General features: G+C 35.0%; 2 protein-coding genes across 2 annotated transcripts; one reads left to right on the top strand and one right to left on the bottom strand.

Annotated features, from left to right (window-relative positions):
* Positions 1 to 21356, bottom strand: LOC115929481 (MAM and LDL-receptor class A domain-containing protein 2-like). Its single transcript, XM_030998473.1, has 5 exons — positions 21159 to 21356; positions 14795 to 14935; positions 10438 to 10651; positions 8453 to 8583; positions 1 to 125 (listed from the first exon to the last, which is right to left on the bottom strand). Exons 2-5 carry the CDS (start codon positions 14880 to 14882, stop codon positions 1 to 3), a joined length of 558 nt encoding a protein of 185 aa, XP_030854333.1. The 5' UTR covers positions 14883 to 14935; positions 21159 to 21356.
* A 987-nt stretch (positions 21357 to 22343) lies between these two features.
* LOC115929480 (triokinase/FMN cyclase-like) lies at positions 22344 to 26212 on the top strand. Its single transcript, XM_030998466.1, has 5 exons — positions 22344 to 22450; positions 23473 to 23617; positions 24046 to 24180; positions 25029 to 25132; positions 26126 to 26212. Exons 2-5 carry the CDS (start codon positions 23608 to 23610, stop codon positions 26210 to 26212), a joined length of 336 nt encoding a protein of 111 aa, XP_030854326.1. The 5' UTR covers positions 22344 to 22450; positions 23473 to 23607.

Genomic DNA, 26212 nt, shown 5'->3' with positions numbered 1-26212 from the left:
TTATGGCTGCTCATCCTCTCCAAAAAGACAGTCTGGTCGAAGATCACAAAGGTTCTCTTTGGGGATACATTCCAAGTTGGTACATTCAAAGTAGCTATTCGGTGAGCAAGAGGGAGCTACATGATCTGTTGCAAGTAGATTCAGAAAATGAATTAGAAGTTAACCATTTTCTGTAAGCATAACATACAGCAGAAGCTAGGTTATATGGATTTGCTAGAACATCATTAGATATGCATGTACAATCAAAATGGTAATCATCATGATTATCATTTTTTCATAAATCACAAATAACTGATTAAAGTGCTTTCAAGTCATTAGATTAAAATAGACCTGTTTAGGCATACTTCATGCATACTTACAAAAATTCTTAACGAATTATCCTCAAATTGCAACTCCTAGAAAAAATGCTTATTAATTTGCTAAGGAACATTTGGAAAATGTGTCTAATTGACCATACAGTAGAAAAGAATGGAAAATATTCATATACACAATTGACTATTTTTAAAATATTTTTAGCAGATGTTTCTGCATTTATTGATAAATCAAATATAAAACATTCAAATAACAATAATAGTATATAATATAATTCATTTACATAAAGAGTGACAACTTGAATACACACAAATAAAAATGCATAATTGAAAGCTTGAAAATATGGAGGTAAGTAAAAAAAAAATAATCAAGATAAATGCAGAGGCCAACTATCATAAGCAAGAATGCTTAAGTTGATAGCAGCCGGAAAGGGGGGAACATGGTGCTGTCATAGGTGTATGTAGGGGAATAAAGCGTCACGTATAAAGATTTTGTTTAGGAAGTATCTGAATAAAAAGTGGAAAGAAATTAAAGAAAAGAAATTGCATGTGTGTGCAGGTGAAGTAAGTGTTCGATTTGTATTGTTAATGAACTGGTCATCTAAAATCAACACTTTATGAAAGTGGACAAAACTGTAATGTCCGTAACGCCACAATAATGGTTTTGGAGGGCACATGTAGCATCTGTTTCACAAAATTGAACTTTATTCTAATTTTACATTCCCTTTAAGTTTTGTTGAATTCTGTGGGAACTTATTTTCTATATTTACCAGAACTCAAGAGTATCTTCAACCAAAGAGCAAGGATAATTGGCACATGAATCATTTGATACAAGTGCAACAATATACCGGTAAGTACATTTGTAGCAAAGTTTGGTATTAGTTATTTTTTCTTACCAAATCTAGATATCATCTCAAACCCTATGTAACAGATGATCCAATATACTCAGACAGTAACCTAAACATTCCAATAACAAGGGCTATCCACTTTCATAATGCCAGCCGCAACAAAAATGCTAAGCGGAAAAAGAACTTGTAATGTGCGGAAGAAAAGAGCATCAGGTCTCTAATGAAGTGATGGATTACACCGAGACGAGTGGGGGAAGAGATAAATGGATATTTATCAGGCGTTCGCTTGCATCATAACACCCCCTCACAGAACCATAGTTATTTATGTAGAGGGTAATAAGTAGAGATGAGAAAGCTTTCAGGATAGAAAGGGAACTATCTAGATAATCTGTTCAGTGGTTGGAGAATCTCTTTGTATGAATTTATTTCTTTCATTACCTTTAATACTCATAACCTTTTTATTAAGGACATGAATATCACTGAAAATACAAAGTCTTATTTGATAACAATATTTCCTATAACATATATGGGATGCTAAATATAGGAAGAAATAGGTGGGAACGGTTGGTAAATAATTATAAAATATGATACAAAAGGGCCTTATCATAATTCTTGTTGTCGTTCAGGTTCGATACTATAACATGAGAATTCTCCACATCTCACCACAAAAAGGCATTCGCTACAAAAATCAATATCAATTAACCTTATCATGACAAAGCAAAGACTATCTTTTTCATATTAATCTTTAAATTCATCTGTTGGCCTTTTGCTAATATTTCACTACAGACTGTGACCAGGCTGTCACTCCTTTCTATTCAATATGTATATTAATAATTTAAATATATATTGCTTTGAAAGTAAACAACTGACAGCAACAACAAAAATTAAAAAACAGAAATCTGAACGTGTAAGTAATGACTAATCTAATTATCTCTCTCATGCATACTTGATCTAATGGCACCAATATTCCATTTGTATCTTAATACATTACGGTATATTGTTTTTTAAAGTACATAGCATACAAGAAAATTGTCATATGAATATGTATCTTTTTGTATGAAAATATTCTGCCTTTCTCTTCTCTTTCTTTCATTCATTATCTTTGAAGTAAATGAATAAACTCTTTACACTTTATATCATACTCAGAAACATGGGATTGTGCTCAAATTCAATAAACGCATTGAGGGAATTTTGGTAATTTTTAATACATATGTGTAGCGCCCACACCCCGAGGGAGGGGGCATACCTATTAAAGGAAGACAAAATAAGAAAGGTGTTGACTGAGATGCGTGGCAAAAACAAAGTCTTTATTACTTAATCTTCTACAATAACAGTCTTTTCTTACAAAAAATATACGATCAAATGGCATAAAAATACTCTTCAAGTATTAAACACAAATAAATCTACCTGTTCGCATACATTGAGTTCATTAGCTCTCGGTGTTCTCTTTCTATATCACTAAGAACATCATCTGGGAAAGTTTCATTACATTACTATCTCTAAACGAAACTATCCTTATTTCCATGCTTTATTCATATCACTCTTCACCGATCTCATAATCATAACTTGGCTACTAATAAATAACTTAACCCTTATCAAATGTCTATAACATTGCGGTATCAGTCAATCTACTTTAGCTTCTAATCATATAACTCTTCACTCAGCGTCTCTTTCAAGAAATCACATATATAGACCTAATACAAGAATGTTGGCATAATCATCCCTATACTATTGCCTAATAAGCTTTCTACTCTTTACGCTCCAAGACTGAGGATCCCTTGTGCACATAGACCCTTAGAATGTAATTCTACTCTCAGCCTTCACTAATCCCTAAATTCACAAGTTACTTCTTGTCTCAGGACTTCACATTAATACTGAATAAACTTATAACTCTTCCTTAACTATAGCTCATGTATTTTCCAATATAGTCATCTGCATCACTTTGATCTAATACTATCTTTTTCAGCGAGATTACTGAACTTGAAAAGATACATCTTCAACAACTTATATCCTAAACTCCTTACAATATTCACAGAACTGGCAAATAGTCTTAGTCTGCAGTCTGCACTAATTATATAGCTCTAGCAAACTTACAACCAATATTACGAATTCCTCTTACTGTATAATCTCATCTTCACATACAGTTCATATTCTAATTCTAAACAACAACCAATAGTTTTACTAAATACATGTATATTCATTTCATGGTTATATACAAAGCAAAGTGAGAGTGAAAGAGAAAGGGTGAACCATACAGAGAGAGAGAGAGAGAGAGAGAAAAAGAGAGGGAGAGAATATAAAGAGAGAGGGGAGAGAGAGAGAGAGGGAGATATATATATAGAGAGAGAGAGAGAGAGAGAGAGAGAGTAATTCCCAATAACATTTAACCTGAATTATCATTCCTAACAATATAATACAATGAATTCCAGACAGTGATTATGCAAGTCTTTAACTACAATATTTCATCAACCCATCCATCACTAGCTAACTATTAGACAATTTGACCATGTGTTTCTCAACAAGTGTATTCCCCAACCAAACTTTCATTCCCGCCTAAGATACCATTTTCCAGCATGGGCAAAAAGCAAACAAAGCTTGGGGAGAGGGGATTAAGAACTTTGATAAGAAGTTGTGTTTACACTGCTTGCACTGCCATTTCCCGATAACACACTAGTATTGTACACATGGTGCGTCCACACTCACTCATACCATAATACTGAAAGTTAAAGATAATCTGGACTTGAACCACTCATTTCGCTATCAAAACTGTATCTAACCAAACTATAATATATAACAATGTGCTTTGGCATAATGCATAGTAAATGGCACATGTCCTAGGCTAAGAATATACACATGAATATCAAGCAAAAGACAAATATACTGACATTAAAGAAGTATGTTCTCTTCTCAAAACTTACTTAAAATGTTGTCTAATTAAGTCAAACAACATAATCATCAATCTCACACACACGATAATACTTTCCTATCATTTCTACAAGTGATTACTATGTTCATCAATGACATTATCTCTTCCCACATGACATTTCTTATATTTCCTCTCATAGTCCACATGTCATATAATCCAACAAGTCATTGGCAAAGATCATTAATATCTCTTTTTACACAGTAATACTAATACAAGATATGTGAATAGTGAAGCTAATAGTTTAGAAATACACATATTATGAAGAATAAGAATATAACACAATTGAATAATATAAGATTCTTTCTTACCTATTAAAGGAAGACAAAATAAGAAAGGTGTTGACTAGGATGCATGGCAAAACAAAGTGAGAAGCCACTCCTGGTATCCCAGCTGGTGTGTTTAGGTTAGTTGTGGGTGAGGCCACTCTCGCAGGAGGGGGTACCTAATTAACTAAGAGGAGGGACTATATGGGGGCTAGAAATATACTTGTGTCATACATACATAGTCAAAGATATACAAAAAAATAGGGGGGGGTATTCTGTGGGGCTCCACATATGGTTAAATGATTGACTAACAAGTTCTAAAATTCACAGAATCATTGTTAAAGTGACTCGGTAACATTGCCTCAGATTCTGAAACAAAATCATGGATTTTGCTCATGCTGCAATCAAATTATAAACCTTAGGTCAGTCAGGAATCCCATGACTTTTACAAAGCAATCGCCTGTCTGATTATCAAGATATCTATGATTGGAATTAGAAATTGCAAAATTTGTTTTCCTAACGTTTTTTATAACACTACAGTCATTTGGAGAAAATGATAACGGTAGAACCGGTCACTCAAAGATTTTTTTACTTTTTTGAGGCACTTCATGATCATTTTGAAACACAATTTTTTTAGGGCTTCAATATTACACCAAATCACAGACACTGATAACACGTAGGGCCACGCATCTCAGATTTAACATTGTTAAACGATAACTTAAAGACAAACATTGCTCATCCATGGATCCTAACGGATGACAAGTGATGAAATGGAGTGATGAGTATCAGCCTTCATGCTCCTTTACACTATGTACATTCACATTACGTAGGCGGGTGGGTGCCTAGCAAGGAAGCTCTTAATGGAGAACCTTATTGATTATTAACGACTTAGTACCTTTTTCTCTCTGACTTTCACCTTCTCCTCATTTCAGTTCATTAATCATTTATTGTCGTCTTATATTTGGTTCCTAAACTTGTTTTTCAAAATAGAAAGCATTTACCGTAGTTTATTTTGTAATAAATAATTTTTTGATTCTGATGTATTTCGTTTTAATAATATTTTACATGGTCAATTCACATCAAAACATTAGTTTAGAAGATGTCTTTGTTAAAAAAAGATGAGCGGAATTTCACTGAATGGCGTGATGCTCACAGATATATCATGCCCTTTTGAATCTCCACAGACAAAATGTTTTAAGAGCTCACTAAATTTCTTTATTCTCCTGATAAGAGATAGCACTCTTGAAAGCAGCTTGCATGTTTGCATGGCCCATCTAATATATCCTCTGCTGAGAGCCAGCAGAGATTCGACTCACTAGGTATGTCTTCATCAGCTCGAGATTGCCAAATAGCCTGCAATTTCTGATATGGGAAATAAGCCTGAAGTTACAAATCGCTTCTTCATCAGCTCGAGATTCGACCTTGAGAAATTAGCTTGAGATATTTTGCTCAGCGTTTGCGCATTGTGCCAGTCTTCGGTCTGGTGAAGACGCACCAGCCAAATAGCAGGATATTTTGCAAACTAGCACAAGAAATCTTGGGATGATTATCTCAACCAAAGATTCCACTCATTGCAACTCGGGCTGATGAAGAGGCAAACTAGCTGGATAATTTGCGATCGGGATAGTTAAAATAGCGGGTTATTTGGCAATCTCGAGCTGATGAGGACATACCTATTCACAGGCATTAACATAAGAGTTTCATAGGTCCTTTCTGGATCTCAATAGGCAACATAATGGATTGTACTAAAACCATTTTAAGAACATGAATATAATGCTCTCATCTTTCCACTTAATTCAACCTGAATTGGTTCTAATGGGGCTATTGTCAGATGATATTCAAAAGTTATCAATCATGGTTCTAAATGACTGAAAAACAAAGCAAAAAGGGTCATAAAATACTCTTCCTTCTGTGCATGGTGTTGCATGGTTTAGTGATCATTTTTGATTTGTTGAAAAGATAGTTTGCTTATCTGTTTTTGATGTTTTGTGGAATATATAAATTGTCCATTTTTGTATTACATTTATGTACCGGTAATGTCCCTTCTATGCCCCTCACCCCTCACTATCTATCAATCTCTCTCTCTCTCTCTCTCTCCCTCTCTCTCTCTTTCTCTCTCTCTCTCTCTATCTGAATATAACTGTATCTACATCCCACTTTCCCTCTTTTTCACAATCTCTCTCTCTCTCTCTCTCTCTCTCTCTTTACCTCTCTCTCTTTCATTCTCTATCTTTCCTTCCCTACCTCTCTCCTTCTTGCCCTCTCTTCCTATCCCTTTTCCTTTCCATGTTTATCTCTTCCAACATTTTCTTGTTATCTATCCTTATTTTTGTTTTACACCCTCCTTACTTTATTTTGATGTATATCTCCCTATGAAACTTTTCTTATTTGCAACCTTCTCTCTCCCTGTCTCTCTCACATTTTCTCTCCCTTTCTCTTACTTTCTCATTTTCTCTCTTGCTCTCCCTCTAGATTTATCTATCTGGCTCTTTCTCTCAATATCTTCCTCGTTTGTAAACAAAGAATAAGTAGGCTGCACCCCACTGCTATCTACACTCTCATTCTACATCTATCTTAGCTTCCTCATCCATCTCAACAACATCTTCTTCTCTTTTCCCTTTCTTCTTTATCCAATCAAATTAAATCCAAAAGGTATTTCCCAATAGTGTCTTTTCCTTGCAGTTTTATCACAAAACTTGACTTCTCCCGTTCCAGGTCAATGTCTCCTCTTTTCTCATTCTCCCCCATCCTTCCCTCAATCATCACTGATTTCAATCCAAAGTGCATCATCTTAACCAAACAAAAAATCCTGTGCTCCATTTCTATAAAGGTCACATTTCCTGGCAACCTATAAATCTACTCAGAATTGCTCATTCAAGCCTTAATGTCCAACAGGCTTAGAAAGAAATCTCTTGCAACATATATGTACATATCATTTGCTAGCTAGGAGCCAGAAGGGCATTGATCTTAAAGTAGTCACCCAAAGAATCAAAAGTGTTTTGAATTTATGCAAAATTCATACTGATCAGATATAACAACTTTCCTCTTCAAAATATGTTTGGGGCCTGCAGTAATCATCTCTCAAAAATGTTAATTTTGAGATCCAGATTTTCTGCTTTCAGCGGTCCTCCGTAGAGCGTCAAGATTAATGACGTCACATGCAAGACACAGCTAGCCACAAAGCATTCTACACCTTTCCATGATATCTATAAGATTTTTCAGGAAATTAATCATGTTTTTCTAGAGAAAATCTTTCCATCCATATAATTTGTCCATAATTATCAATTGTCGTGAATTTTCTTCGGTGACTACTTTAACACAGAGATAATGACCTTCCATCCCTGGACCGATGAATCATCCCACAGTGAAGAAAACTTAATCAAATTCATATTAGGCATGGGCAGGCCGACTAGAGAGTGGTTATCATCCCTTTTCTGGGTTAGAACCAGAGTTTTCAAACGTGTTTCAGGCAAATTTGCATGGTGATAAATGCAAGCCTGTTTTCAAACGTCTTTAGATATGGGTATGTTGAAACGCCCAAAAAAGTGTGTTTTGAATGTGAGAATGAGCCAGAATCATGTTTCTGAGAGATGATAAACGCAAAGCTGTTTTGAAACAAACATACATATCAAATCGTCCCAGATATTTAATACACTCAATACATTTAATACACCTGGGTGAAGAGTGGCATATACAGATAAATATCTTGTAAAAGGACTCAAATTGCTAAAAATGTTATTCCCAGTCCAGCGACATATCTACTAGACCAGGGGGGTGTTTCACAAAGGTCCTAAGCCAACCTAAACTCTAAGTTGGACTTAAATATTATGAAGAGCCATTTGTAGCTTTAAAATAAAATATATTCAAAAGCAAAAATTGAAATATTTTAGACTTTTCATAAATTCCACATCAAGAACATGAAATCTCCTTGATAACAGAAAATATGAATGATTTGAATCAACATTTTATGCCTTTTAAAATAACTTTACACAATATTTTCATAGAAACTAACGGCTTTCCATAACTGTTAAGTCCAACTTAATGATAAGTTCAACTTAGGATCTTTGTGAAACACCCCCCTGGTCACCTCTACTATCAACTGACCTGGTGAGCAGTCTAGAAGCTGTATATTATCCAGAGCAATATCTCCTTCACTTCCCCCTGTCATCGTAGCCTTAAACACAATCTGGAATGGCAAGGGCATTGACCTTAACAGTATGACTTCATCTATCCACCTAAATGAAAGAAGTGTAGTTGAAAAGATTAAAAAGCATATTGCATATTTTAATAAATTTCTCTCTTTTTTTCTTCTCCATATCTAATGCAGTTTTTAACAAAATTATTGGGCATACATGATTTAATTGTGATCTTGATAATGATAATACAGTCAAACCTGCTTTAGTGACCACCTTTCTTTAAAGACAACCTGTCTACAAGGACCACATTTTTTTGTTTCCCTTGAAAATGGTTTCTCATTAAAAAATGTACTAAGGGAACCTGTCTACAAAGGCCACCTGTCTTTAAAGGCCACTTTTTGTGTTTCCCTTGGGTGGTCCCTATAGACAGGTTTGACTGTAATAGCTACATTTATATTGTACACGTGTCCATCCCAGAGGATGCTCAAGTTACCTACAAAGTACTATTGTTTATACCCTGGCTATAACCCAGCAGCTCTGAGGCACTAAAAGCATTTAAGAAATAAATTCCTACCAGATACCCATTCACCTCACCTGGGTGGAGAGTGGCAAATGTAGATTAATGTCTTGCCAAAGGACATAGGTGCGGTGTCAGGACTCTAATGGCGAACAATGTGACTCCCAGCCAGGCGCGGATCCACGGGCTCAATTCTACCAGCCCGGCTATGGCAAGCCCATTGTGTAAAAACTAGATAAACTCAGTTTATCAGAAAAACTGTGTTTATCAATGATAAACTCAGTTTTTCTGATAAACTGAGTTTATCAACTGATAAACTGAGTTTTTCTGATAAACTGAGTTTATCAACTGATAAACTCTGTTTATCTGATAAACTCCGTTTATCTGTTGATAAACTGAGTTTATCATTGATAAACTGAGTTTTTCTTGATAAACTGAGTTTATTAACTGATAAACTGAGTTTATCAACTGATAAACTGAGTTTTTCTGATAAACTGTGTTTATCTGTTGATAAACTGAGTTTATCTGAGAAAAACAGAGTTTATCTGAGAAAAATAGAGTTTATCTAGTTTTTACACAAAGGGCTTGCAATAGCCGGGCCGGAAGAATTGGGCCCGTGGATCCGCGCCTGCTCCCAGCACTGTGGCGTATCCACTAGACCACAACTTTATAATAATAATCTGTTAAAGTCCACTCCAAATTTTATTAAGTTAAACCGAAAATGAAAATTCTTTTTGCCCAATTGATCGTGAGCCCGGCAGCCACTGAGCAGCGCCAGATCGACGTTGCTCTATCCCCTATTGTTGAACGCCAAACAAGGTAGCAGCGACTCCCGTCTTTTAACGTCTTTTGGTGTGACGTGGCCGGGGTTCGAACCCACGACCTTCCGGTTGTGAGGCAGACGCTCTACTGACTGAGCCAACACACCGGTAAAATACACCATTTTATCAGTTATAAAAAAGACTGCACTATACACCGATTCGGGCGACTTCTGGTGGAAGTGCGCCCTCATAAGGTGACGCCATAACTGGGGGGCGTCTGACTGCAGCTAGCTAGCTTACATTGCATTGCAGCGCATGCAAAAGCTATACCTATACCGAACCTCGCCCAGGCCGGCCAGGGTCGCTGCTCCGCTAGCTAGTAACCGCTCTCGAGCTCTCTGTACTGTCAGCTGGATCGGAGAAGCCCCCCAGTTATAGCGCCGCCACCGGCGGGCAGGTACATAAAACCCCCAAACCGAATCGGTGTATAGAGTACTAACATTAAATAATGTTGAATATTGATTATCGTTCAATTCCGTTTATCTCATGGAAGGTATGAGCTTTGAACAAAGGCCAAGGCTGGAGCTTGCATGTCAGCAGATAGTTACCTGCCATCATCTCTTATCCTTTAACAATCCTCAAAGCTAATCATCCAAATTAAACAAAGTGCCATACCTTGCTGCTTGGCTGCCCAAGCGTTGCCAGATGGGATATCTCTGGTTGTCCATGGCAACCGATAATGTAAGTGTCCCGGTGTCAGTTCCGTTCATGTAGTAGAAAAAGTTGATGCTGCAGAGAGCACCACTCTCTTGGTAAGTGAGGCTCTCCAGTTCAGCCATTGCCCTATCCAACTTTCCATGAGAACTGACATAGGTGTAGTTCCCTATGGCTATAAAAACAAATATAAAAAGAAAAAGGAACATTATTCTATAAAATAGGCAAACACTGTCTAAAGAAAACATTGTAATCATAATATGATTCTGAAATAACATTTCACATTTTGAGAGTGCACAAATACATTTGATTTTGAGATTGCTTAATGTATTTGATATGAGTCAATTTATATATTTTTAATCGAACCTATACAAAATGCAATTATGCAAGTGTTATTGCACAATTTCATCAAAAAATATAAATGTAAGATACAATATACAATGAGAAAACAAACAAATAGAACAACCAAAGAATGTCATTGACAAATTGGAAAAGAAGAGTGTGGGCGGGTATAGCAAACGCATGGTTGTTTTAATGTATATCCACATAATTTTGTGAAATAAGTCTGTGAAATTTTCATTTTTAACATTGTAATCTTTCCCTATGAGCACTTCCAGTCCAAAACCCTCCATTTTTATGAATCTACTCCTACTTAAAATCCACCAAATGATTTGGGGTTATTTGTATGAAATGAGTTGTGCTTCTGCGAGAGAAATAACAAGAAAATGCAGAGCGTAGCATCCCCTCTCCTGGTACAAATGGCCTATAATGATACGTTCATACGATCAAAATCCAACCAACGTTACTTAAGTTATCAAACGAAAAACGACAATTTTGCATACATAATTACTGTAACTAATTACCACGTACCTAATTAGCAATTCTTTATTAGCAATTTTGCATATTTAATGAGCTGTGACATTTGGCTTACATACTCAGAAATCGACCTCAGGCTGTATTTTGATACCATGTACTTTCATATCAAATTTCATTAAAACCTGTCAAACATTACTAAAGTTATTGAATGGAAACCATATTTGTTTTTGAGGAGTTGATACAATACAGGATTAAGGTGGTTTTAAGAACCTTAAAAGGAGTTGACAGTTAAAAAACGTGCTTTTAAAAACCTTTAGAATTCTTGACTGGTTCAAAAGAGTGCTTATCAACACCTTAAACAGAGGTGTTTGTACAAAAAGGTGTTTATTGACACCTTCAAAGGTAGTTGCTGGTTCAGTAAGGTGCTTACCAACACCTTAAACCAATAGCTGATTCAAAAAGGTGCTATCAAAGCCTTTCAAAGGAGCTGATCTTCCCCAAAACAATGCCTATATTAACACCTTGAAACACCTTCAAATTTCAAAATAAGTATAACAAAAATCATGAGTCTAAATTAAATGTTGACGTGCTTTACATATAAAGAACTAAATTAATAATTCTCCATACTAATAGAGTCTCATGAAAAGTCAACAATTTCCCATTTTGTATCAAATTACCTTGAGCATTCATCCATCATAATCTGATAAATATATAGATGATTGTCGCAACCGATCTGTAGATAACGTAATTGGTTATCTATAATTCATCACTTTGAGATTAGCTCCCTCATCTGTGGAACTTAATCATTGATAAAGATCCGTCACCAGGGTATCAAAGAAAATGTCACGGTTGACACGCTTCCGACAAATTGATGCACAATGGACAAATTGGTCTAGCATGAAATGCTTTTATGGTTAACATGGTCTTTCCAATTCATTATAAATGCTGACATTCTGTAGAAGGAAATGAAAGGTCCTAGGTTTGGCATATGTTTGTTTATCATTAAAGTCAAATCCAACGTAGATTTGTTTTCACAGTCAAAATAAGGATTGGGGGTTCGTTCGATTGCTTTCATGTTAAAGCTTGTCTGCACTAGTTTGGCCAGGGGGATTAGACCTTCCTGCAAGGTCACTGACAGGTGGTTATCTCATCAAATCAGCTCTCGAACATAAGAAAAAGAGGATCAAAGGGGACCAACAGGCACCGATTAGGAATTGTTTGCTATGTAGAGGGCACAAGTACCGGTAGCTATAAGTAGAGCAGTGCAAGGGGCTTTAAGTCAAATTATCGAGATATTTAAAGAGATCACCTTTCTCTAAATCAGTTTAAAGGCAAGTTATTATTTACCGTTCCTTTTATCATAAGTGGGAATTCTGCCATGGAATTCAGTCCATAATTTGGCTGAAGTAGAACAATTCTTCCAGAGAAATAATGTTAGTCTTCACATTTAGCAAAAGAAAAGTGCTCTTTCTTTCTGAAACCACACTAGGTACATTAATATATCCACAATGCAGTTTAGTTTCAAGGAAAAGTGATATATCATACCCATCCAGCATGAACAAAGGCTCAAAAGTCCAAACTGTTACTCTTAAAAGGCCTTAGAGTCGCTGGCACAAAAGAGTGTAACCATTTCCAGCATACTTTAAATACTTGTCCTTTAAAAGTCACTATCATCATTATCAATGTTAATATCTTGGTTTATGCATGTTTTATTTCCATTAGTTATTGGTATTTTGGAAGTACCTTTGGTACCTTACATTGAAATTATTTACACCTTTCTGGTTCTGCATGTTTTTGATTCACCAAAATAACTTAACGGCCCTCTTCATCTCATAAGAAGGATCCATGGATGCCTCGTCTTTACTTCAGGTAATATGAGTTAGGGGCCAGTAGGTAAATGTACATGTATTCATATTCTATTCAGCATGCTGGCGTGGTTATCATTAAATTCTGTTTCTATATGCAAGAATGTATTAGTATGCTCATGAAAGCCGTTTTTTATGGCAAAAAGTATTTATTTTCTCTCTGTTTGGCCATCTATTTCTTTTCTTGATCCTCGTTATACTCCTCTGTCAATCTCTTTCCTACTCTCTCTCTCTCTCTCTCTCTCTCTCTCTCTATCTCTCTCTCTCTCTCTCTCTCTCTATCTCTATCTCTATCTCTCTCTCTATCTCTCTCTCTATCTCTATCTCTATCTCTCTCTCTCTCTCTCTCTCTCTCTCTCTATCTCTATCTCTCTCTCTCTCTCTCTCTCTCTCTCTCTCTCTCTCTATCTCTATCTCTATCTCTCTCTCTCTCTCTCTATCTCTATCTCTATCTCTATCTCTATCTCTATCTCTCTCTCTATCTCTATCTCTCTCTCTCTCTCTCTCTCTCTCTCTCTATCTCTCTCTCTCTCTCTCTCTCTCTCTATCTCTCTATCTCTCTCTCTCTCTCTATCTCTATCTCTCTCTCTCTCTCTCTCTCTCTATCTCTATCTCTCTCTCTCTCTCTATCTCTCTCTCTCTCTCTCTCTTTCTTTCCACTGCAGTCCCTTGTCTGTTGAAAGACAGAAGGACATTTATCTGTTTGAAAAATAAGAGTTAAAGATAAAGTCCAGTTATGATCATGCGATTGCATTGTCAAAGGAACGTTGTGGAATTGATCAGAAAAGGTTGATCATCTAGCATATAAGTATTGGTGTGTACTGCAAGGTTCTGGAATCATCAAAATGATAAGAAATTTGGCCCAGTCTTGGTAAAGTTAAAAGTACTGTACACAGAAAGATGTATATGGGACTACGCAACATGTGCACGATATCTATCAGGTCCAAATAGATATAATAATTTACCAAATATATCAATTGTAGGTGGTGTATGATCACGTATTAGTCAAAACATATTCTTTCACATGATTGGTAATAAGAGCTACCATTCATTTTTGAGAGGGGGGCGTTTCCATAACTGATCTTTACCTTTTAAGCCCTCCTGGCTATGAAACAGAAGATATTTATTCTCATCATAACTGATTGCATTAGGGTATTCTTATTTCAGAAGGAAAATCAGCGGTAGTGGAAGCAATAGTAAATATGGAAATGTTTTCATTGTATCACATGTATACCTCAATGAAAATTTGTATTATGTGACCTTTAGTTATAAAGATTTACGCCTTTTGAACCGAATGAACTATACCCTTAGTTCTTGATCAAGAATTCTATCCTTGATATTCAAAAGTGAGTACAATACTCTCTGCTGCAACTTGTTCGCCAATCCAGGATTCAATTTTGTTGTTCTTTATGTCAGCATAAAGTTGATATAGGAAATAAATCAACTCTCTGACACCATGTTTCAGTTTCAGTTTTCAGTTTTATTTTCATTTCCAACAGAACAGTAATTTTGACAAGAGATCAGATATACAATTCAATGTTCAATAATATAATTCATTTTCCATGGTTTAAAGTTATGAAATAGAAAGTAAAAGAGATAAAAGATGTAAAAGAGATTAAAAAAGATATAAACTATACCTTCCCCGCTCGGATCATAACCTCCGGGGGGTCCTGTGTAAGGGTTGGTCGACGCCCCCTCTCGTACCTCCCATCCTGGAGTGAACATGTCAATAGGAGGACTTAGCCAATCACAGGGGCTCTCAAAGTCACATGACAGGCCTACAATACAAAAGAAAGAGGAGCATTTAGGATTTCATTAATGAAGTTCTCAAATGTCTTAATTTGGAAGAAATCAAATTGAAAGCTATGGAAGATGGGGTATACATCTATTATGTGATAGAAGTTACCTGTTCAACGATACTGTTAATCTGTTACTAATCTCTGATCTCTTCCTATTTCAAGCAAGATTTATGAAGGAGTAATAAAATAGACAGACAGCATGAATTCCTTCATTGGACTACATTGAAAATGATATTCAGTAAGAGACAAAATAAATCAGTTCATAACTAATTAATCCATTCAAACACTCAAACTTTCTCCTTATTCTAATCAAATAGTATACAACTATACAATACCTTTCGAGGGTCTAGCAAAAAAATTAGCTAATGAGGAGGCATAAATAGTAACTTTCCCGAGGGCAGATTTATATACAATTTCCTATACCCGACTTGACTATTTGTCTGTTCACACTCACGGTTAGACTGATCTAGCCTGGATGGGTCTGAGAAGTGAATGAGAACGGGGTCTTTGGCTGTACTGACTGGGCACATTAAAGTCCAGAATCTCAAGTTGGATCAATTATTATTATTTTTTTTTATTTTTTTTTCCCCCCTTCCACAGGGTTCTTTATTTTCAAAACAAATTTCATCATAATTATACAGAATATCCATATATCATATATATACAAATAATTAAAGAAATAATTTCCACACATAATGGCTTGACACAGATAATAATCATCACGGTCAAAAACTTTTGTGGCAGATAAAAACAAACATTTATGACAAAATTAGTACTTTAAATATATAATTTAAAAAAAATACCAAACATAAAATACATGATCATGTTTATGTTAGCACATTTCCAACACTCTCAAAATATTTTCTAAAGTGAAACCATTTCTTTTTCAGTTTATTCTCTCTGAGATTTGTTTGGTATATATATATTTTTCCATTTCATAATAACGTTTTACAGCTGATAAAATTATATCAAATGATGGTAGTTGATTTCGTAATTTAGCTGAAAATATTTCTTGTCTTACAACCATCAGAACACAGTTGAGTGCATTATTATTGCTACCGCAAAACCCAAACAATTTATTTTGATTTGTAAATTTGATCCTTTCCCCCGTATTACGAAATATCCAGAACTCTAACTTCGACCATACTTCATTAGAATAGTTACAAAAGCAAAAAACATGTATGATAGTTTCATCATTGTTACTACAAAAATTACACTTCTTGTCAGCCACTACACCAAATCTTAACAAACTGTCTTCATATATAATGGTCTATTTAAAATCTTGATTTGAAACCACCTCATGTTGATATCTATTGTTGACTAAAAATGGAATTTTGACAATACGAACCCCAAAGTACATCTTGAAAATCTAAAAAACTTTACCACTTTGTAAGGGCTTTACATTCTTTTACTTTGTTTTTTAGCAAAGACTGATAAATATGTGAACAACCAACATTTGTTTTCACCACAAGGTGCACGGCTTCGGGAATGATAGGTGCCAAGGCCTTACTAGGAGCTACATGTGTAGTCATTTTAAAACCTGACCGAATTGCATTATAAAGACCATAGTACTGGAGGAAGTTTGTTTGTATGTCAAATCTCCGTTGAAACTCAAAATATGAACAAAAAGAACCATCTATTTTTAGGATGTCATTCACAAAACGTATTCCTCGTAAATTCCAAGCCCCCCAAAATACCACTTTGTCATTTATTTTAATGTGGGGGTTATTCCAGAGAGGTTGACTTGCAATGTCGTCAATAAGAAGTTCGACCAAGTCTGACCAAGCGAAAAGGACCTCTTTCCAAAATGGATTTGGAGTCAAGTCTGCTAATTTTCTAAAATAATGTGAGCCCATATACAGGTGAAAAAAATAGGTTTGGGGCAAGAATGAATTGGAAATGTGAAAAGTGAAACTTTCTATCTGAGAATTAGTTACAAATCTTCTAATCCATGATATTTTCAGGGATTTAGCATGAATGTAAATATCAATCATCTTAACCCCACCTTTATTATACAGTTGACACATTTGTTCTCTATTGATTTTATCAGGTTTGTTACCCCATATAAATGCATACAAAGAACGATTTATATCTTTCATAATTTGCGAATTCGGTTCTGGAAGTGAAAGCAACAAATAGTTCAATTTTGGCACCAACAAAGATTTGACTACAGTTATTCTTCTGAGGACAGTTAAGGTTCGTTTGGACCATGAAATAATTTGGCGTTTTATATCTTTAATTTTTTCAGTATAATTATGATTTACCATCTCTACTAAGTTAACCGAAAAATCTATTCCTAAGTATCTCGAATAACCTTCTGATACCCAATTTAGTTTGTGCTCTGGCATTAGCTGTTTTTTGCAGGCTCTATTTTTCCCAATCCATATCACATGAGTTTTTGTAATATTGATCTTTAGGTTTGACATTTCTTCAAAATCACCCAATATTTTCAATGAGCTCTGTAAATCTTCTTTTGTACCGTTAAGTGTCAAAATGGTGTCATCTGCGTATTGTAGTAATTTACTATTTTTTCCCTGTAGATGCAAGCCAATTAAATCATTGGAATGTCTAATCAAAATTCCTAATATTTCGCTAACAAGTAAAAACAGGTATGGAGATAATGGGTCTCCTTGACGACACCCTTGTCCTATAGTAAATCTTTCTGTGCAAAAACCATTTACTGTGACACAAGAAGAAGCATTTTGATAAAATAGATTAATCCATTTTTTCAGCGATGGCCCAAAATGAAAAAAGTCGAGGACATTGATTAGAAACTTGTGAGATATACAATCGAAGGCCTTTTCAAAATCAATCATCAACAACATGCCTGGAATATCATTAAGTTCGGTATATAATAATATATCATAAAAAGACATAAAGTAAACGAATATTTTCTCCGATAAAACGGCCTTTCAAAAATCCTTTTTGATTTTCATGTATCAAGCGGGGCAATACTTGCTTTAATCGATTAGCTATGCACCCAGATGCTATTTTGTATATAACATTTAAAAGTGAAATAGGACGCCAATTCTTTAATAAATGTCGAGGCTTGTTTCCTTTAGGAATTAAAGTGATAATTCCTAATTTTTGTGACTGCGACAATTCTTCTGTAAAATAAGCAAAGTTCAAAGATCTGATAATGAACGTTTTAAGATATTGCCAAAAGAAACGAAAAAATTCAACGGTGAAGCCATCTTGCCCAGGGGATTTATTATTTTTCATACTTTTTAGCATTAAACAAACCTCACTTTCACTCAAAGGACCTTCTAATAATGTGGACAATTCTGGAGTTAACTTAGGAATATCTGGATAGTTTAATAATGTGTCTATATCTACCTCTTCAGTGTCTTTCGCCTTATATAAGTTTGAATAAAATTTAAAGATTTCGTTAGATATACCATCTTGTCCACTAATAACATCTCCATTTTCTGTTGACAATTGCCGTATTTCTTTATTTACTTTATTCTGTTTTTCCAAGTTTAAAAAATATTTTGATGACCTTTCTCCCAGCTCCATCCATTTGATTCTAGATCTCATGATAATTCCATCATTTACTTTTAAGCGATAGGTTTCAAGTTGTGACTTTTTGTCACTTAATTCTTTTAGTAATGCGGTCTTATCATTCGATATCACTAGTCTTTGTTCCAGTACTTCGATATTTCTTTCCAGTTCCTTTTCCCGACTGATGTTTTGTTTCTTAATGAACGAGCCATAGGATATAGATTCACCCCGCAATAGCATTATCAAAGTTTCAAAAAATAATTGGTCATTGATAGACAATTCACAATTTCCAACTATATCCTTTTCATCAAACTCTACCTCATCTTTTGCATAAAATGTAATTGTCTCTTTTATAGTTTTTATAATTTTTGACACAAAATTTTCATCTTTTAATAGAGAATTATTAAATTTCCAAATTCCCGGACCCCGTTTAATTTTATTTAAAGACAAGCTAAGACGAACTAATGAGTGATCTGTTCGATAACCAGATAAAATATCAGATTTATGAACTAATGATAGTAATTCTGATGATATAAAAAAAAAGTCTAATCTACTTTGTTTAAAAGGGTTCGGCTGGCGCCACGTGTAATATTTTTTCACAGGATATCTAATTCTCCATGGGTCACATAGATCTAATTCGTCCTTCATATTTTTAACCTGCTGTCTCGCCCTAGGATTATTTACATGAACATAATTATGAGTATCAAGGGTCTGGTCCTGCACTAAATTCCAGTCTCCACAAATAACAACATGTGGATTTTCGAACTCTGTTATGATACGTTGTAAATCAGTATAAAAAGTTGGATTATCAGTGTTCGGGCCATATAAAGACGCCAGTGTAATGTCGTACTCATATAATGTCAAATCTAAAACTACTAAGTTTCCACCATTGTCTATTCTACTTTGATTAACTTTGACCGGAATAGTATCCTTAAACAAAATTGCTACTCCTCTAGAGCTGGATGTATGATAAGACAAAATACACTTGCCTCCCCATTTGCGACATATTTCTGTTTCTATGTCAGGAGTGAAATGAGTGTCTTGAATACAACATACATCATATTGTTTAGATTTCAAATATAACAAAACATCTTCTCTTTTCTTATCATTTGCTAGGCCGTGACAATTCATTGAAATAAAAGTAATGTCACCCTGCATCAGACGAGAGTACTGAGGCGAAAAAAGACGACGAACTACCTGTGCAAAATTTTTTCAATATAAATACAACTAACACACATACAGAAACACAAACATCAAACACAAAGGTCGAGTAACGACACGACCGACAAGCCACGGGCAACAGCATTGTGGCCAAAATAAATCCTCTCAAGACCCTTTGAAATACAAGAGCAACGATTTACATTAATTTACATAGCAGGGAGTGTAACAGAAAGAGAGATAGAGATAGATGGTGCAACATCTTAAGTTCAAGAGTTCAAGCAAGTACATTTCTATAAAGGCTTATTGAAATTTACAAAGGAAGACACCTGTTGAAGGTATGCGCATGGTTTCTTACGAGATCTACAGTGTACATCTGAATACATTCTTTAGCGTTGCCAAATCCTGCATCCAGAACTAAACTAAAAGTACTATTCTCCACTGCCAATGAACTAAATGAGTCATGTTGCTGTCTTGCAAGTCAAAAATATGACTTTTAGAATCCTCAGATCCTTAGAATCCTTCCCAAAAACCAATACCTCAGTCTTTTTTTTTAAACATAAGAAAATTAAAAGATAAACAACAATTCAGAGACTGGAAGTATAATGAAAATTTACTTCTGACAACTTTGATTCATAATCTTTCCCTTTTTAGGGGTACTACAATAAGTGCAAAAAATGAAAACGTATCAAAATCAGAACATCCTTTGAACATAAAATTTGCTCTACCTTCCTTCTTTTATGGAGTACTACAATAAGTTACAAAATGAAAACGTATCAAAATCAGTACATCCTCTGAACATAACATTTTCTCTACCTTCCTTCTTTTAGGAGTACTACAATAAGTTACAAAATGAAAACGTATCAAAATCAGTACATCCTCTGAACATAAAATTTTCTCTACCTTCTTTCTTTTAGGAGTACTACAATAAGTGAGAAAAAAAAATGAAAACGTATCAAAATCAGAGCATCCTCTGAACATAAAATTTTCTCTACCTTCCTTCTTAATAGGAGTACTACAATAAGTTACAAAATGAAAACGTATCATCAAAATCAGAGCATCCTCTAAACATAAAATTTTCTCTACCTTCCTTCTTTTAGGAGTACTACAATAAGTGAAAAAATGAAAACGTATCAAAATCAGAGCATCCTCTGAAAATGACATTTTCTATGGATATAAGGAAATTTAAGTTCAAATCAAAAGAATGTTTATGTTCATTACACTCTAAATATCTTAGACAGACAAAATCTAAATGCAAGGAATAATCTGCCTGATTTTCGAACTGTTTTACAGTTATATCCACATTCTCTCCTTTCATTATTTTACATACCAACATTCCCAACAAAATAGTGGGTAATTTACTATTGGACATAATACAAAATATCATGATGTACATCATGCATGGCTTTTCTTCATTGCCCAAAGAACTGCTTGAATCTTAATCTTAACATTCTTCACATTTTATTTGTCACTTTGGAGTGATACAAACTGAATATTTGATTCCTATATAAAAAAAGAAAGAAAATGTACCAAAGATACTCACCATCTGTTGATATCTTAGGTCTTTTAGTCCTTCAACTTCAAGCCGATGTAGATGTAGACTTTTTTCCTTGGTCTGTCTCATTATCACAATCGATTCAGATAACGGGAATCTTAGACGATTTCTTTCTTTTCTTTATCTGTAATACTAGTATTAGTAGTCACACTTTTCAAGTTTTCAATCGTTGAAGATAGATCGCTTTAGTATTATTGACGGTATCAATACTAACTTCAATTCAATATCAACAAAATATACAGGAAAATGAACTGGTGACCATGATGATGATGACATTTTTCAACTTCAATCTACTCAACTTCTCTTTTCCAAGCCGATGTCGAACCTTTCTCTCGCTTCTCGAGCACTACTTCGATTCCAACTACGCGGATTCTCGTTGACTGATTTCCTTCTTTCCTTAATCTGTAGGCACATTTTTCCAGCTCGAAACGGCGTCGCTTCAAAAGTGGGGGTAGGTCGATAAGGAGCCAATGGAAGTCGGTTCTGGGCATCACGATTTTCCCTCGCAGCCACCATTAAGTCGCGTTGTTTCTGTTGATACTGCCGTAGTACGAGATCACGGTCAAACATGGTACCGAATCATACAATCAAGGGGTCGGGTCCTCGCTTCTCTCCCGGTGGGCCAGGGTATCTACGAGGCAGTCGATGGGCGTTTATCAACGACATATTTGTGACAACTTCTCCCGATAACCCCAAATTTCCAATCACATCTCGTACCTTTCTTTGCACATTCTCACCTGCTTCCTTTGCTATTCCGTATATTAGTAGGTTCTGCTTTCTGTTGTGAATGTCCATCGCCAAGATGGCTTCTCTCAGCTCCTTCTCTGCCTTTAAGCGTTCGTTCTTTAATGCAGGTATGCTCTGTTCTAAATCATTTATTCTTGCGGATGAGTCGATAGTTGTCGCTTTTAGGTCTTCTAGTCCCTTGCGCAGTTCGGTAATGTCTTTTTTAATGGTTACCACGTTGGCGGCCAGCCCATCAAATCGACTCACAATCGTGTTGGTCAGCTCGGCCATGTCTGCCTTGGTTGCCGCCTCACGTGTCTTGCTCGCCATGGTTGCTGATTTTTTCGTAGAATCTTGTTTTTTCCTGAGAAAACTTTTGTGTTATTGTTTACATTTGTTTAGATCTTGTGATCTTTTCGCTTCTATTGCAGGTGATGCAGGAGTGAAGGTAGAGAGGGTTTACTGTGGCTGCTTCATGACATCACTAGAGATGGTCGGCATCTCTCTTACTATCCTCATCCTGGACCGGAGTAGACACCGAGCCTCGTATCTTGGTGAGTGGTCTTTACTCCTATCTGAAAGCCCCACTGCACTACTTATAGCTACTTGCGCCCTCAATACAGCCAACAATGCCTGAGCGGTACCCGTTGATCCCCCATGATCATTGTCCTTTTTCTTATGTTAATTGAGAGCTGATTTGATGAGATATATATCCACCTGTCAGTTACCTTGCAGGGAGGTCTAATACCCCTGGCCAAACTAGTGCAGATGGGCTTAAAGCTTTGTTTGAGTTCTGGTGAAGATAAAATTTGATTGTGTTCTTTCTCATTCTGTTATGTCACTTTGGAGAAATAGTATAGAAAGAATGACCTCACATTTTGAATATGACAAGAAAGTTTAATTCAAACTTTCATACCACAAATAATGTAGTCCTGTATATATATACATTTTATGTGCAGTTTGTGATACTTTCGGCAAGGCCGAAACAATTATCATAATGAAGATTATAAAACCTCACACTGTACACTAATTCTTATAACTAACCTTCATAATTTATTCCAGAATGATCACATGACCAACACTCTAATTATAAACTCTATATTTCATTTAACAGAGTAGCAATATAGTCCTGATCAATAAAATAGATGTATGTAAGACTCATAAAAATAAAGAGTGACATGACACACTGAGAAGGAGTTAAGTCTTTGTTAAAATACACAATTGTGATGTTTCTCTTTTTTTACTCCACTGTGCTGTGATATGACAGAAACTGATAAAAAAGCTATAATCTGTGCAAAGTCATTTAAAAATTGTTTGTATCTATTATTTGTTTCTTACAACTCATGCCTAAAATTATGGGAAACATGCTTTTTTATCCACTAATATAAAGAATTATTGTAGACAGTATTTGAGTGCTTACCAATACCCTACATGGCTTTTATACCTCGTAAAACAGTTACAAAATAGTAAAAGTCGATTTTGTTTGTTTGATTACCGGAAAAGATACTTCAGGTATAGTTCTTCCGTTATCTTGTTCAATGCATGATTTAGAAAAATTTATTGTGATTGTTGATAGATCAGGCAACCTCAGCTCCAGCGTGGCCATCTGTATCTCATCGCCATGGTAACATATCACTTGGTAAAGAACTCCCAGTTTTAGAACAAGCTTCTTTAGGATCCATGCACCCATGTGACAAGAAAAGGAGAGAAAATGAGTAATGGTGAGATTTTTATTATTTCCATCAAGAAAGTATACTGCATAAGCGGGTATTTGATTTAGTTTATTTCTTAAATTACTCATTGCAAAATTTTTACCCCAAGTAATTTTTTTTCAGAGACATTTCATTTTATTAAATAGAAAAATGTTGCAGTAAGAAAATATTTATTTTGCCAATTTGAAGAACAATATGTGTTCCATTCAGCCCTAAAAATTACCTGCCTTGAAAGGACTAATTCTAAACATAATGATTTGATTTGATTTGCTATTGTAATAGCCTACTGATGTAAAAATGTATAAACTTGTATTTGTTATTTGAACGCAGAAATAAAATCAATGAAACAAAAACAAAAAACAATAAAATTGTCAGGTTTTGGATTTCATTTTTCATTTTTCAAAAATCATTTTCCCTCTTGTTTTGTTCAATTCCAGAGTCCTGTAAGAGAATTAAGACTGTTTTGAGCAGTGTATGCTATCGATTGATGGAGAGTGAGAAGCTTTTAAACGATCTTGACACCAGCAGCGGGGACGGAGACTGTGGATCCACTCTTAGAAGGGGTGCAGAAGGTACACCTTGTCTGCTCCTAGCTTAACTATACTCTGGGGATAAGTGTAGTCGATGAAAGTGCATTAATACTAGATTTTTAAGTATAAGACAATAAATGTGTGCATGAGGCTTTCATGCACGAATTGCATTGTATTGAATTGGATCGGATTAAACTGGTTTATAGATTAGAAACAGACGTTTGCAAGTGATCAAGATTTGCACACGTTTGTACCTCAAAAACTTTAATCACATTGCTCAATTTTGGGAAACCATGAATATTGTGGAACCCTATATTTCCATGGATATTACAAGTCGTTAAAGGATTGGGAATTTGACAACACTTGAAAATAGTGTAACATAAATTGTGAGTACCCCGTGTAATGATTATCATGAAAACAACTTTTGAATCAGCTTTAATAATTATTATGCCTTAAACAACATAAATGACATATACATTTACATGTACAATGTATAACATTAGTAAATTGTAGGCTTGTCAGTACCGTACGTAGTTCTGCCCAATACCGGTAGACCATTTTCATATTATAATCAAATTAAATGCACAAATCTTTCTAAGCGCTCCTTACGAGTCATTATTTTCACCTGTTACAAATTAATGTATCTCAATAGTAGGAATTCTAATTGCGTACATTAGTTGTTGCTAGGTAGGACAAACATTATGGATTGTCCTACCCAACAACACACAATATATGCCATTTGCTTTCTGACTATTAAAATACAATTCTTCGTAACAGGTGAATGACAAAATTTGTAACAAGGCACTTAACAAAAAATTGTGCATTAAATTTGATTGTGACATTACGAAAATGATCAATTAATTGATTTTAATAACTGATCTGACCCTCAGCAATGAAGACCTGGATTGAAAGCGAAGAGCTGCTCTATTTTAGTGATGTCACTGGTCACATGTCTCTTATTGCTGAGGAGGCTATGGGAGGAAGCTCAGGGGCGGTAAGATGATTATTCATTTATTAATTTTTTATTTATTGGTATATAATGATCGACCAGCAGCACAAAACAAAGGGTCAATTTACAAAAAATACAGTGATGTGGCTCTTGAAACAGTTCCCTTTTCAGGAAATGTACCGCATAGAGCTGTATATAACAACTCTATGCTTTACCCTCATCTAGATGCTGAACAGGCGTTGATGAGTATTACCATAGAAGTAGAAGTAGAAGTATACTTATAATTATATACATGTACAATAGTATAACAAAGCAGAGTAAATAAATCAGTAACATAATGACAATACCAAATAATTAGATTGCATTCGTTTATATACATTAAATGTTTTCATTTATTGGTATATAATACACTCCACTTTATGATAGTCATTCCCTTTAAAAAAAAATAGAAAAAGTTTGGGGCTTTCTAATTCATTATATATGTCGGTTTGGAAGAATATCATAGCAGGAATATTCCATAAAAAGGCTTGCTCCTCAAATGCCCTCATATCAAAAATATGATGAGAAAGTTTGGAATAAAAGTTCGTATTCCCATATTCTAAAAATACTAATGGAAATGTATTATGGATACTCATGATTATCTTTGGATAAAAAAATGGATAAATTATTTGGCTGTTCTGCAAGAAAAATAGGATGGCCTAACTTTGCTTATAATTGGGCAAGTCCAAAGTATTTGTTAATTTAAGGTGTTCCTTATTACAATTTGATGAACCTGTATGTAAATTGACATCAAGTGTATCATTTTCTTGGTGATTTTGTATGATTCCACGCTCTTTGAGGGCTATATTAAAATTTAATACAATCATAAAATATACTAAAATTGTAAACTGGATGATAATGTATGGTAAAAAATAGCTAGGACTTGCCCAGTTCTTTTCTTTAACTTGCATATTAAAGCTGTACATATCATACCTGGTATAAAGTGAATATCAGATTATAGAATGATATCCTTGATTCATTTTTTGATCTTGATTGTAGTTCTATGGGTTGTTCCTGCTAGCAGCTCAACAAGCATTAGGAGATGAACCTGGATTTGGTGATTGGGTAGAACCCATAGGAAAGTGA

Source organism: Strongylocentrotus purpuratus, unplaced genomic scaffold (assembly GCF_000002235.5).
Source record: "Strongylocentrotus purpuratus isolate Spur 01 unplaced genomic scaffold, Spur_5.0 spur5_scaffold_5, whole genome shotgun sequence".
Classification (NCBI taxonomy): domain Eukaryota; kingdom Metazoa; phylum Echinodermata; class Echinoidea; order Camarodonta; family Strongylocentrotidae; genus Strongylocentrotus; species Strongylocentrotus purpuratus.
The sequence above is the reverse complement of the archived record's forward strand: the minus strand, read 5'-3'. Positions and strand labels throughout refer to the sequence as shown.

Bases quoted from the DNA above. Each gene is read 5' to 3' on its own strand.
- LOC115929481 (XM_030998473.1), bottom strand. From the start codon at position 14,882: ATGTTCACTCCAGGATGGGAGGTACGAGAGGGGGCGTCGACCAACCCT. The intron at 10,652-14,794 runs GTATAGTTTATA...TTGTTTTTATAG, and splicing joins TTATGATCCGAGCGGGGAAG to CCATAGGGAACTACACCTAT. The intron at 8,584-10,437 runs GTATGGCACTTT...TCTTTCATTTAG, and splicing joins TTGGGCAGCCAAGCAGCAAG to GTGGATAGATGAAGTCATAC.
- LOC115929480 (XM_030998466.1), top strand. The intron at 24,181-25,028 runs GTACACCTTGTC...TCTGACCCTCAG, and splicing joins TCTTAGAAGGGGTGCAGAAG to CAATGAAGACCTGGATTGAA. The intron at 25,133-26,125 runs GTAAGATGATTA...TCTTGATTGTAG, and splicing joins TGGGAGGAAGCTCAGGGGCG to TTCTATGGGTTGTTCCTGCT.